Consider the following 14,876-nt stretch of genomic DNA (forward strand, 5'->3'; position numbering starts at 1 on the left):
GATGCCTATGTATTAAATTTAATATAAACCTGAAATATTTGACTGTTCAAATGGGAAATTATCCTCATATTATACCTCCCTGGGAAGTGAGGTGGTCAAATGATTAATGAAAGGGAGAGACGATCTGAGTGCTATAAGTTTGAATCCAGGTCGTTCCACAAAATCACTTTCACTTAAGATGTTGGCAACCTTCATGTAGGTCCACTCATAAGTACCTGATATTTTTCTAGAAAGAATTCTGACTCAAAAAATATTGAGGAAATCAATGCCATCAGTAGAATCTTCAGATTCATACAATACTAGCCTGGATACCCGGCGTTGCCCGGGTGTTTGTAGGTGTATGTTGAGCAAAAAAAAAGTGGTAGTAGGCAGCCAGGCTCAAACCCATGACGCAAAGACAGAAAAGACAGTGAAAGAAAACCTGACGTCCTACCCCTACTCCATGACGCAACCAAAGTGTAAAGCGTTCAAATTTAACAGTCAATCAAAAAGATGATTTACAGAAATGGCGTTGCTTTTAAACCTCCCACAAAGGTCCTTTTTTAATGTGGGAGGAAAGCAGCTCCCCCAAAAAATAGAGCACTCTGGCAGTATCCAAACAAATAGTAATTTTCTCAGTATGAAGGGTTTCCCCTACATTGATCAATTACAGAACAGATACTAACAGGCCGAAAGTTGGCGTTTACATTCGATTAGTTTCGCTTTATTTACACGAAAAAGACAAACAATCGAAACGAGGGAATTTTTTAAAACTCGATCAAAAAAAGATAGAGACGATGTCCGTTTGCGAATCTGAAATATTATGATCTCGGAAATATGTGAAAACTGCTTGTGGATACAAACCGACGTGAGAACCCTAATGAAAAATGCCTTTCGTGGACATACACAAACGCGCACGCCCATTTTGCCTTTTACATATTAGACTAGCGAGGGTATCCGGTGTCACCGGGTGTTTTTAGGTGTGTGTGTTGGGGCTGGGGGTAGATGAAGAAAAAAGTTTTGGAAGGAAGGTAGGATCGAACCAGAAGCCTTGAGGCGAAGGTGGAAAATAAAATGTGAAAAAAACCTGACACGTTACCAACTAGGCCAGCAAGAGAGAGTAACAGAGAGACATTTGAATTTAAGGATTAAAAACTAAATTGCCAGGTGCGCATTTTTAATGAGGTCAAAAAGAAATACAGCAGTTAACTTTTACCACGAGGCAGTTTTTTTTGGGTTTGTTTACCCAACTTTGGTTGGTTTTGTTTTCTCAAGGTGTTGGGGGGGGGCAGCTCCACACTTAAAGAAGATTGCCCAAATTGAATAGCAATTGTCTGATATAAGGGATTTCCCCGCATTGATCAAAAGCTGATTGCTTTCTGGACGTTCCCGGCATGAGGCCGAACAACACATTCGCTTCAGATTAGTTTCGCTTTATTTATACTAAAAAGCCAAACAAACACATAACAGAGAGAAATAGCGCAAATTTTATAAACGTGGATCAAAATACATCTATACGCGACACGCATTTACAAATCCTAGATATTATTATTTAGACAGCAAGAAATAGTAACTCCCGAGAACCCCGGTGAAAAAAGCCTTTGCTGGACTTACATAAAATTTGCCTTTCATATATATAGACTAGCCTGGATACCCAGCATTACCCGGGTGTTTGGAGGTGTGTTGAGCAAAAAAAAAAAGTGGTAGTAGGCAGGCAGGCAGGCTCGAACCTGTACTACGAAGGTGAAAAAAAAAAAACATTAAAAACAAAAAAAGGTGCCGTCTTTGCCGTTGCGTCCATCGCTAAACTGGAAGCAGCGGAGGTTTAAATTAAGCCTAGTCAATCTAAAAAAGGGGATAACTTCGGAAAATATCGGTGAAAAAAGCGACCCATCCCTGTAGAAAAGTGCCCAGTTGAGGGTGGAGGAATTAATATTTTTAGCCAATTTTTTTATATTTGTTATCCGAAAGGTCGAGCTTCAAAACAATACCAATCTCATGAAAATCCGTCACCTCTGTCAAAAGTTTTAGGCATACATACAAACATACATTTAAACAGACAGGTGAGATTTATATTCACAAAAATCGGTAAAAATATAAATTTCCACAAAAGGTGTTTACCTCCTTTTAACCTTCTTGCATAAAACTGAATTTAAGTCAACAATGTAGACAACATTTAGATCCTTACAATTAACAAATGTGTGTCCAAAATTCATAATGATCGGTTAATTAGTTTAGATATGAATCCTGTAGAAATATATTGATCTGATCTCCATCTGGCATCAATTGAAATGGATGGCTCTCGTCTAGGAGAAGCCCCATGTTTTGACAAGCTTCTGGGTTTGTCCTTTACTCCTGATCTGAAATGGAACACGTACATCAAGTCTGTTGCCAAGGTCGCTGGAAAGATGGTGAGGTCCTTCTACCGCTCCAGAAGATATCTCACTACTGATGCAATTCTCTATCTATATAAAAGCCAAGTACGTCCAAGGATGGAATACTGCTGCTATATCTGGGCAGGAGCTGCTAAAAACAGCCTATCCTGCCTTGACAGAGTACAAAATAAACTTTGTGGCTTAGTGGGAGATGCCCTTTTCTCTTCCCTGCAACATCTCTCCCACAGAAGAGACAGTGCGAGCCTATCCTTGTTTTATCGTTATTTCCATGGAAGGTGCTCGTCTGAACTCCAATCTTTGGTCCCCCCCTTGCCAATCTTTCACGAAAAACATCCGTCTAGCTGAATCCACTGTGAAAAATTTTCCCCACTGTTTATCTGTGCCTAAATCAAAACGTAGATTCCATGAACAAAGCTTCTTTCTTAGAACTGCACACCTGTGGAACTCTGTTCCGTCTGCCTGGTTCCCACCTCACTACAACCTGGATGTCTTCAAGTCCAACGTAAACAAATTCCTAATGAACCGCCACCTCAAGTAAACACTTCAATAAATCTCCACACTAATGTACTGTACTTGCAATAACCCTTATCCCTGAGTGGCTTCCAGGACTTGATAAGTGGTGACCACCGTGTAAAAAAAAAAAAAAAAATATATAACTTTATAAAGATATTTTACCTACAAAACTACATATATTAATCAGAAGTCGATATTCACTAGTTTATTTTCGCACGCTTTTTTAGGGAACACATGTTGGCAATTTTTGTTTTAAAGATTGGAGGTTCGTGTGCCAGAAAAAAATTGCTGACGTGTCAAGTTGGGAGAATATGTAAAAGGTTGCTCACCAATTGTACTCATGAGTAAAAGAGAATTAAAAATTACTAAATTATGATTGGCTGAGCAGATCACGAGTTTGGTTAGGGAATATGATCTCCACTTGTATATAAAAGGCACTTTGCATGTGAGCTAGTTCCCAATAAACTCTGAAATGGTTGGGCTAATATATATTTTTTTAATTTCACACTAATGTATTTTATGTGTCTAGGACGATTCTTACATAGATTGTATACCAGAATGCCCCTTATCGATCAGAAAATCGATAATCAAAAAAAAAAAAAAAAAAAAAATTAAAGAAGGAACACGACTTTGACCAAAGTTAACACCCTTACACAACCTGACATTACAAGTGCACTTGAGAAGTTTTATTACCATATAACCAGCTGGTGCCGGCATATAAAATCCACAGTAGATTCTTTAATAAGACAGCCGTGTTTGAAATGAATGTTTCTGTTTAGAGCACTTTTAACCATGACACTTGACTTATGTATTTAAAACTTTAATTCAAGTCATTATATAAAATAATTTTATTGAATCAACAGTGAAAGGTACAATGTATGAGGGACTAAGTCAGTGCAGGGAGGCACGTGAAACTTCTCTCAGTTCACCATGGTGGGTCCCTGACTAGAGCAGGTAATCAATCAATTTGATAGAAAAAGTGGGCGACTTCACTGATTTCAATGACAATATTGGAAGTGTGGAACATTTGTTCATCTTCATTCAATTCCGGGCAACGTCAGGTCTCCCTATTAGTTTGGAAATAATAAAGCTTAAAGTAGATATTTGGTGAGATACGAAGTTCATGGATGGCTAAATGCTATTCTGTTTTAAAGTCACTTGTAGAACACAGTAAACAGTGAAATATCTTGGGGGGAAAATTCAATGCAACCAAAAACAGCCATAGAAAATCGTAGAAATATAAAATGTCAATGTTAAGGTCAACTGTTAACCTAGAAGTACACTGATGTTTCTTTTTTTCCTGCTTGGAGAAGAAAAAAAAAAAGACAATGCAAACAATGATGACGCCTTGTCACAGAGACGAAGACAAAATGGTGACTCACTCTGTTAGCAATGTTGACGTTCACGTTGTTTGCCATGTTTAAGAGCTCCTTCAAGCCACTCAGGTTACCATCTTCAGCAGTTTGGAACACAGCAGCCATCACAATGTTCTCGGCTTTGTCCTGTAAAAGAGAAAAGAAAAAAGTGTAAGAAAGTGTTCAGTGGACAAGAGAAAACAAAAAAGAAATCTTAGCCGATAAATGCAATGATGATGTCAATATTTACCATTATTTAAGGGGCGGAAGGTGATCGTAGTCAAATAGTTAATGGCATGAACTGATGTCTGGGTGTTCCAAGTTCGAATCCAGTTCCTTTCATAAAATCACTTTACTCTTAAGATGCTAGCAACTTTCATCAGTAAGTATGCAATGTCTTTCTAGAAATAATTCTGACTAGAAAAATACCAGGGAAACCAATGCCAACAATAGTCTTCAGATTCATATAACATGAGAATTAAGAGGATTTTGTTCTCTTAACATGGTGTCCGAATATATCCTTTTACTAACTTTCAATTATCTGCAGTATATAAGTATCGCAGATAATATGATGATAGTAGTTATCTTCGACCCACAATGGAAAGATGTGACACAAGGTCAGAAAAGTTAAATTTTCAAAGTCAGTACCCTAAATGAAGAGCCTGCAAAAAAAAAAAAAAAATGCCTGGGCAGCCCAATTAGCAGTTCCAGTAAAGGAACCTCAGGCGATTAGCAATAAATTCACTCTTTCTCAAAAGGTGAAAGGCTAAAACTTGGGAGGACGGACCTTCTAGAAATGCACAGGACCATAGTTCAGTAAATTAAACAAGCCACCACAACGATGGCCTAGACTCTAAATTAAAAATTCTTCAAGAACTTTCTTTTAAACCTAATATATTCCAAGTAAAGATAAAACTCTTGAATTTAACGAAGTTGTTAAAAGTGCTTAATAAAAAGAGCACAATACTTTATTCAATTTAGTGGTAATTTTATTCAATTTAGTGGTAATTTTATTCAATTTAGTGGTAATTTTATTCAATCAAACGACAGAAGCCTGTGTTCTTCATGAAGGCCAGTCTTTTAAGAAAATATTAAGTTTGTTTTATGGTTTGTAATACAAATATTAGCGAAATTCTTAGTTTAGTTAGTGTTGTAACTTACAATAGAATTGACGTGGGTAGGTAAAAAATGTCTTTATACAAGTGTTTGGTGTATATGATTTTTAATACTTAGTCTGGAAAATATTTGTAGGGTTTTTTTTCTTCACATTCAACGTGAAATATATGAAGTATTGCAGTATTTTAAATGAATTTGTGATGTATTTGAATCTTCCTCAATATTATGGGCTACAAATTATGAATTCATATAGGAAGAAAAATTGTCAGGTCCGTTTTGATTCCGCTATTATGGTACGAGTAAGAATGCAGTAATTTTTTGATATTCTGTTATTCCAATACTATTTCTGCCACATATCTATATATCTATAAAAGTGAGAATGTATGTGTGTGAGGACACTTCTCAACCTATATACTCAACGAATTTTTGATCTGCAGATTTGAAATTTGGTATATAGGGTATTCAGATATGTGGAAAACTAATTGGCTTTCATATGGAAAAAGGGCTGCTAAGCGATAAAAATTGAAAAATTGGTATTTGGGATTCATGGGATTGTTATGTGTTTGTCAGCTGTTTCACCGATATGCATGCATGGCCATGAAACATGACAGCTTCATGTTAAGAATAAATAGATTTGAAAACGCTTTTTAAAAAGCGTGGCAAGCTGGCCTAATAGGTATCATACTTGACTCACAGTTTTAAGGCTTTGGTTTTATTTAAGAGTACTTTATGACCGGGCACCACCAGACGGCCTGCTAGAAATATTATAATTATTATTAAATTTAATCTTAATATTAATTTAAAACCCTGTAAATAGAAAAGAAAAAGCAATATATAAAAATAGATTAAAATTGATAAAAATCAAAGAAAACCTCAATATATATATATATATATATATATATATATATAAATATTCTACTTTAAATGAATAGTGTCCATATCCCTATACTCCTTTTTAATAAAATTTTCTCTTCCTCAATAAATACCTAATGTCAACAGACAACTTGTCCCACCTACACACCACAAAACACAACAAATCAATGTTAAAAATAGAGCACTTTTTTTTTTAACCTTTTAGCTTAAACATATAAACAACTTTTTAAAAATTTTAAATCGAATCACATGACCTTCAATTTTTTAACGGAAACTCTTTCATTCCCTTCCTTCTTTCAATATGAACACTTAAATTATAATACAGACTTTTCGCCTGATGAGATCTTAGTTATTAATAACTACAGATCCAAAAATTGTTATGCCGGTGTAGTGAAACCTGTTACATGTCTGTATAAATAGATATTTATATATCGTTAGTTAACATTCCAATAGCAGATGATGCATTTAATTCACACTCATATTTTATTCATTTCATATTTCTTACTAGCGGGACCTGTGGAAATTCCACAGAGAACTCATATGTGATATATTGATGTTGACATTCTGTAGATGTCCAGCGTAAATGGAGATGCTCTGATATTATTGTAGCTCTTTTGTTAAAACTGCAAAAGTATTTATCTAAGCCAGCAGGGACGCCTGGCATAGACCAGTCGTAAAGTACACTTAAATATGATAGTTTAATTATTTCAGATTTTGTGTATATTATTATAGAGTTAATATTCTATCGATTTTTATTATAAAATTGCGATTTAAAATATATATATATATATATATATATATATATATATATATATATATATATATACCCATGACTTGGGTGCATCAGCTTGAATTGAAATCGAAGCCAAAACTTCTAAAAAAATATATGTAGTTCCTACAGCTTTAATCGAAACCGAAACCAAAGCTTAAGAATTCTTGATAAAATTATTTATAAAACAAATAGATTACTGGAGTGCCATCAGCTATAATTGAAACGGAAACCAAAACTTTGGAAGAATTCTCGGTAAAATTATTTATTACAAGAAATGGAAATCGATAACAATTAAACGACAGTCACTCGGATGTAAGTGTGACGCACAAATAAATAACACACACGTTATCCTATTAGTATATAGACGAAGTATGTCTCACACATGTTTCATTGAATAGTGGTAACCCATCAAACAACTCATCAGAAACAAATGTATAATTCTCAGAAAACAGTTGGAAAGTTTTTTGTTTTGTTTTTTTCTTTTCCTTAGAATGGAAAAAGGATTTACTAAGAAAAAAAATGTTGATAAAAAGGAAATGGAAATATTTAAAGTTTGCTGAAACAAAGAGATAGAAAGCACTTATTGCAGTTTTTATAGCCCCCCCCCCCAAAAAAAAAAATCCATGATGTCAAATGAGGGGAATCCATCTTATGCCGCCATTTTTTATTATTGAAAAATATTATAGTTATATTTTCCAGATTTTGTATTTAGGTTTAATTAATAACACGTCAAAAACACGTCCCTAGGAGAAATTATTTCTAAAATATTTATAAGAAAAAAAAAAAAAAAAATAGCCTAAATATTTTAATTAAATTCATTAGTCAATCGAAAGTTCTTAAAGCAACATTTACGAAACTAAACTTACCTACAAAACAAATTAACTGCCAATAAAAAAAAACACGTTTTCACTCACGTAAATAAAAATTCCCGCTTCCTGCTTTAAGGAGGTGCTTTCTTTAATTTTCACCCTATTAATATTTTAAAATATTTATTCTTATTTACAAGCACAACAAACAAGAGTTATTGACATCAATACTGCCATCAAAACATCCAAACACAGATAAGCAGGGCACGTAGCCAGACAACATGACAACAGATGGTCCATCAGGACAACAGAATGGACGCCTCGTGAAAATAAGAGGCCAAAGGGAAAACCAAGAACGAGATGGAGGGACGACCTGATATAACACATGGGTCCCACATGGCAGCGAATAGCTCGGGACAGAAAGAGATAGCTGAAGTCCAGGGAGAGGTCTCTCATTGAGTGATAAAACCCTTATTGATTGATTGGCAAGAATAAGACATATATACAGATGAGAGAGAAAGACAGAAAATTAAGTAAATTATAGATTTCAAATTGGAATATATTTTGGAAACAAACATTCATATATATAAAGGATATATATGTTTTGAGTAGACAACCATTATCTTTTTATAAAAAGAAGTGTGTATGTGTGCCTGTTCGTTCCTTATGAATTCCGAAATGGTTGGGCAGATTTTTTTGAATGTTCACACAAATATACTTCACGTATCTGAAAGTGTTCTTAAATAGGTTTTGTATAGATAATCGAAAAAAAAAATCTAATGAAAGAAGGCACAGACGATTTTGATCAAAGTTAACACCTTATACAGCCTAAGTGTATCTGAGAAGTGTTATTACCACACAAGGAGAAAGGCCCGGCATATAAAATTCACAGTAGTTTTTTTTTATATGACAGAGGTGTGTTTGAAATGATTTTTTCTGTTAAAAGCACAACTGAACCATGATAATTGATTTCTGCATTTTAAACTTTAATTCAAGCCATTATATAAAATGTTTTTTTTTATAAAATCAACAGTAGGTTCTCTACAGTGCAATGCAAACTACAATATATTGTGAACTAAGTCACTGCAGGGATGCATGTGGAGTTTTCTCCCAGTGCACTGCGATGGGTTCTCAACTAGAGAAGGCAATCAATTGATTTGATTGAAAAATGGGCGATTTCAATGATTTTAACAAAAATATGGGAGTGTAAAACATTTGTCGATCATCATTTAATCCCGGACAACGTCGTGTCTCCCTGTTAGTATTATATAAATAGACAATAAATATTGACTATAAAAAATTCAAATTTCAAACCTTATTTTTCTCTATGTGGATGCTTTTTCATATTTCAGTGGATTACAGTATTTGTCGAGAAGAAACATTGATATCCATTATAAAAGATAATCTTTACCATAAAAAATGTGTGAGTGAGTGTGTGTGTGTGTGTGTATATATATATATATGTATGGAACAATATGCAGACAAGGCATGAAGCTACCTGATGTAATATGGAGCTAAAAATGTAAAAAAAATTATTTCAAGGTTAAAAACTAGCTCAATGTTTGATGCATAGGTTATGACCGAGAAAACAGCAATCTTTCCCCCTTTGTCAGAAAAATCGCTCATGGAATTTGAGGAATTAAGGACAAAATAAATGAAATATATATATTACACTAGATGTATTTCTGGCCCGTTGGGTTATAATTACTATCAATATTTATTTTACTTTGATCTCAATCGAAAATTCGTAAACTTAATCATAAATTCAGATCTCTTAAAAGGTTCTTCTTGCATAATTAAAAATACAAAAATAAATTAAAAAAATGAATATATTTTTAATCTTATTAACCCTTATCTCAGAGTGGATTTTGGCCTTGATAAATGGCAACTCAATTTTTTTTTTTTATATAATTTTTTTTAACATAGCAGACTAACAATTGCATTCTCAAAACGAAGACGGCAGAAATGGATAGTTTATGTAAATACGGAAAGTCACTAAGCATGAAACGCTATAACAAAATTATGTGATAAAACTTGAGGAAGACATTCTAAGAATTTCAAAAATATATATTAAAGAAAACTTTATTAATAGAAATGTAAAATATCTAATTTAAAACAATTTTTTTTATGGTTTCGTTGTAAAACAAGTGTTAAAACTAAACTAATTTTTTTAAATAAAAAAATTTCTATATGGTTCCGCATTTCGTTTCATGCTTAGTGACTTTTGTTTCGCATTTACATCAATTCTATCTCTTTCCGCAGTCTTAATTTTGGGAATGCAATTTTTAGAGATCGCTCAAAATATATAGATTGAATAAAATCATGAAGAAAATAAAATACGAAAAAAAAAAAAAAAAATTTGTTTAAATACCCCTACCCCGCCACCCTACCAAAAAAAAAAAACGTAAAAAATTTTTTTAAAAAAATAAACAACAAATAAAACAAATAGAAAATAATGCAGGAAAAAAAAAACATTTATGGGTTATACCACAAATGTTTTGTTTACTGTGCGATAGTAGCAACTCAAAATTCACAATAGAAAAAATTAAAAGATATATCTTACCATTATATTCTACACTTTTGACGTGAACACTTGAAGGAAAATATTACTGTAAACATTTCCAATTTTATTGCAAGTATTTTTGAGATTTCATTTTTTTTTGTTCACGCACGATAAACCAAACAAACATTCACTTGTATAAGACTTGACATTTTTTTTTTGTGAATATATTCACTTTATTTGTTTCTATCTTCCTTTAAAAAATAAAAATAAAAAAAGAGAGAGAGAGAGAAAGATAGATGTACTTATATATTAAGTATTGCAAAAGAAATATTTCTGTGGCTGTATTCGGATTATCTGCCCCTAACGCAGTCATGTTGTGCCAGGAGGCTGAACAAGAATGTAACAGTTAGCAACTGTTATCAGCAGGTTGCCGTATACATTACAAAGTATGCCTCCTTCAAGTCTTTTTTTTTTTTTTTTTTTACTGCCATCCACATAGAAATAAACAGTAGCGATTATGACCATGCTTTTTCCCTTGGCCACATCAAAAAGACCCTGATGGTCGAGACACAAGTACTGAGATTAAACGCTGACCATATAATAGATACAAGTACTTAAAATAAGTCTTGAGATTCTATTTCTCTGCCAGGAATTCTTCATTGCTATTTCTGTCTGTTATCAGTCGGAGGTTTTTCCCGATTTTCACACGCAAAACAAACTACTTTGTTTCCTCTGTGAAAGAACTTTTTTTTTTTTCCTCGCAGAGTTTAACTGCCTGCTTTAATGTAATCCGCCCAGCTGTGTTAACATCAAAGAACACATTCTCATATAGACATTTTCATATATTTACTCATGCGGACTTATGTTTTGTCGTTGACAAATGAGGTATATCAAAGATTCACTTTAAGACATTTTTAAGAAATTCAATATTTCTTTGAATATATATATATATATATATATATATATATATATATATATATATATATATATATATATATATATATATAATCAGTTTGTGGGCGAAAATTTGGCTGCCAAAAGGTCAAAGTTTAAAGAGTTGACCTTTGCAGAATCTACCAAATTTCTCTGCCAATTTTGGGTCTAAACACTTGAAACTTTAGATGTAGATAATTTGGACTCGGGTAAAACTTTTTATTTTGATTTGAGATCAAAATAATAAATGTTAAGGGGTCAAAATTGGAGTCCGAGTTATAAAAAAATTACCTCTGCAGTCTATGAAATTATTCAGACAAATTTTGGTCTAAACATTTGAAATCTTACATAAAGTGTATTCACATGTAGCGCAAGTTATGAACAGTACATAGGGCCCGAGCAAAGCTAGGCTGAACTGCTAGTATATATATATATATATATATATATATATATATATATATATATATATATATATATATAAGTACAGGAATTTAATAAAATATGTTGAAAAGCACCTAAACAAAAGTTAAAAACATTTTTTCAGAAAGGAAACAAATAAAATGAATCCGCTAAGCTTCGATAGAAATACTTTCTCATCAGAGGAGAGGAGTTAGCAAAATGCGAAATAAGATTTTGCTTGTAAAACATTTAATGAAATCGCAAGTATGAAGTAGATCATACTAGCGTAAAAATGAAAAACAGTGAAAAGCAGAGAGAGGGGGGAAAAATGTAACCAGCTAACCGAAACATGTTTATGAATGTGTAGCGACATATTAATGCTTATGTAAAACAAAAAGTATATAGGTATACATATATTTATGGATAAAAAAAGTCAAGACGAAAAATATATGACTGTCAATCAGATATTGTAAATACTGATCCAAGAAAAAAAAAATTCATTTTCAATTAATATAAATTTTATATTTAATTCAGATTCATATTTTATCTATTTTAAACCATGAATAAAGAAAGAGGAAAAGTCTTCACTCACTAACTCAGATGTACTTTTACTCTCCCGTGGACATAAAGCAAATCTTTAAAAAATTCACCAGCAAAAAAGAGTAGAAAGGGTTTGATTTGAACGTTTCAATTTCTTTCTCTTGTGATGTAAAATCATGACTGAGCTATAATGCCGGAAAGCCAGATGCACCTCCCCTTCTTATATAATTACCAGAAAGGCAGTCCTCTGAACATCCACAACCTGAATCCTAGCAGAAATGACACAGATGTATGACCCTACCTACATCACAGTCACAGTATATCTCTCTCTCTCTTTCTTTCGTGCCATCCCCCTTTCATAAAGTAGAAAAGAAATGAAGTAATTCTAGCAGGAACAGTGTGGTGTGAAAAGAGGCCACATGTGCAAACAGCACTCAGAAAAAGACATTAAAAATTTAGCCGGTCAACGCAGAAGCCACAAAAACTCGTGTCCTATCAACTGCACTATAATGCGAATCCACGGTGTATCAACCCTAACTGCAGTGCACCCAAATCGATTCACAGGGAGGAGCCCGAGGAAAAGGATTGAAGCTGATTGCAGTTTTTGCTGCACTACAAAGGAACTTAAAACCAATGTTTGTTTTGTTTATTCTGCTACCCCATCCTCTCACCCATTCCTGACCCAACCCCAATATGTGACACTCATGTTCAAATGAGTTTTTCATTTTGGACTATAGAAATCCTTTCTCATAATATGCAAAAAAAAAAAAAATATAATAGATTTCTCCTCTTGTGTGTTCATTGTTTTCGGTCGATATAAGTTTCTCCCAATCGTAATACTTTTTTTTCTTTAGCTGACTTTGACTGATAAGAGGAAAGAAAATTCTGCTAATATATATATATATATATATATATATATATTGATTGCTCTGATATTGGAGTAATAGTTCTAAAAAATCGTATTAACAAAATAAACGAAAAACAATTATAATTATAATGGTTGGAGCTAGAAAATTTAATGCAAACTTATAATAAATCTGCTTCAGAATTATACCTTGAAAAACCTAACATTATTTTGTGAATAGGTTATATTTGTTTTGATATAGGTTGTTAGTACCCCTCTTTCTTTTTTAGAATGGTTCAACCCTGTAAAGTTGACTTTAATATAAAGGGATGGTCTTTATTGAAAGTTTCGTGGATGGTTTTTGGCCTGATGAGGTGATTTTCCCTGCTAGGGGGGTCATTGAAACACGTTTGCTAATGTGTAGCCAATAGCTCTCCAACAATCAATATATTGCTCTGTTTCATGCATTGAGCACTCTTTGGAATGACATATTGTGTTGTTGTTATGAGTTACTGAAAAAATTCTACCAACAGTATAATAATAATAATAATATATATATATATATGTCAAAATTACTCACATCCTGTACCGCTACATGCATGGAATAATGTCACAACATTTGGGCTATTGTTTCTACTGCTGATCTCTTCCTCTTAGACAAGTAACAAAAAAGGTCTCTAAATTTAACAGGTCCTGCACTATTAACCAAGCTCTCACCTCTGTTCCATCACCACAATGTTGCTTCCTTGTGCCTGCTTTACAAGTACATTAATGATACATGCTCTGATGAACTCATAGCACTTGCTCCCCCACAACATACATATTCCTGATCAACCGGAGAAGCTGCAAAATCCTGCTCATTCACTGCTGAAATCGCTGGATGCCGGAAAGCCTTCACCTCTAACAGTTTCTTCCTTAGGACTGCCAGACTTTGGAATTCCCTCTCCGTTTTCTGTTCCCTGACGCTACTGACATGCAGAAGTTTAAATGTCATGTGAACAGATATCCTACTACTAAACTCCCCGCAATCTCTTGTCAGACATGATCATAAATAGTAGCCCCTTACAGCTAAGTCGTAATACACCATTGTTTAAAGTGAAAAACAGTAAAGAAAAAAATATATATATTAATCAGAAGTATGTAATAAACAATTATGTACACAACCATATTTTAAATACATAAAGAAACGTTACTGCAAACAGACAATACACTTGCAGGGCAAACAAAAGTAATAGCAATATCAGTGTTGATGAAAACGATCAATAGATTTAAAAAAAAAAAAAAACTTAAAAAAAAAAAACTGTCAATTTGTTAAAAAAAAATGAAAATTGATATGTACAAGAAATAAATTAAAAAAAAAAAAAATCAAAATAGCGTCAAAGACCTAAAAAGGTTGACCAACTTCTTTTATAGAAAAAAAAATGTATATCTAAGGTTTCAATGACCTTGAATTCCCAAACATTGCAATCTAAGGACAATAAACCAGAAAATATCAACTGGTTTTTCAAGATTTGTGGGTGAGAAAAGAAAATAGACATTTTCTGCAATCATATTTATTTCTATTATTAATTTTACCAAAACAAATTGACAAAAAAAAAAGGAAGTAAAATACGTTATTAGAGATTATACAAGTCTTTGATTATTAAATATGGAAGCTTTTTTGACAAAGTTTTCACTCTAAAGATTTTTGGAATATAAAGGACAAGGCTTACAGATAATTATATACATATTAATACCATTTTCACAAAAAGTTTTAGTTCTTGCTTGTTTGTTCACAAACTCCTCTGAGGACTTTGGAGATAGCTTGCTTTAATCATATATGAAACTATATATAACATGCATATTAT

The 14,876-nt window shown here is 32.9% G+C and overlaps 1 protein-coding gene across 2 annotated transcripts in view; it reads right to left on the reverse strand.

Annotated features, from left to right (window-relative positions):
* LOC145267797 (death-associated protein kinase 1-like) overlaps positions 1 to 14,876 on the reverse strand; it is a 653,913-nt gene that overhangs the window by 74,642 nt on the left and 564,395 nt on the right. For both annotated transcript variants that reach the window (XM_080123326.1, XM_080123327.1), the window contains one exon: positions 4,271 to 4,390. In XM_080123326.1, the coding sequence (XP_079979452.1) occupies positions 4,271 to 4,390 (120 nt within the window). The remainder of the gene's footprint in view (positions 1 to 4,270; positions 4,391 to 14,876) is intronic.

Source organism: Euprymna scolopes, chromosome 4 (genome assembly GCF_053919585.1).
Source record: "Euprymna scolopes isolate OS-2025 chromosome 4, ASM5391958v1, whole genome shotgun sequence".
NCBI classification, from domain to species: domain Eukaryota; kingdom Metazoa; phylum Mollusca; class Cephalopoda; order Sepiida; family Sepiolidae; genus Euprymna; species Euprymna scolopes.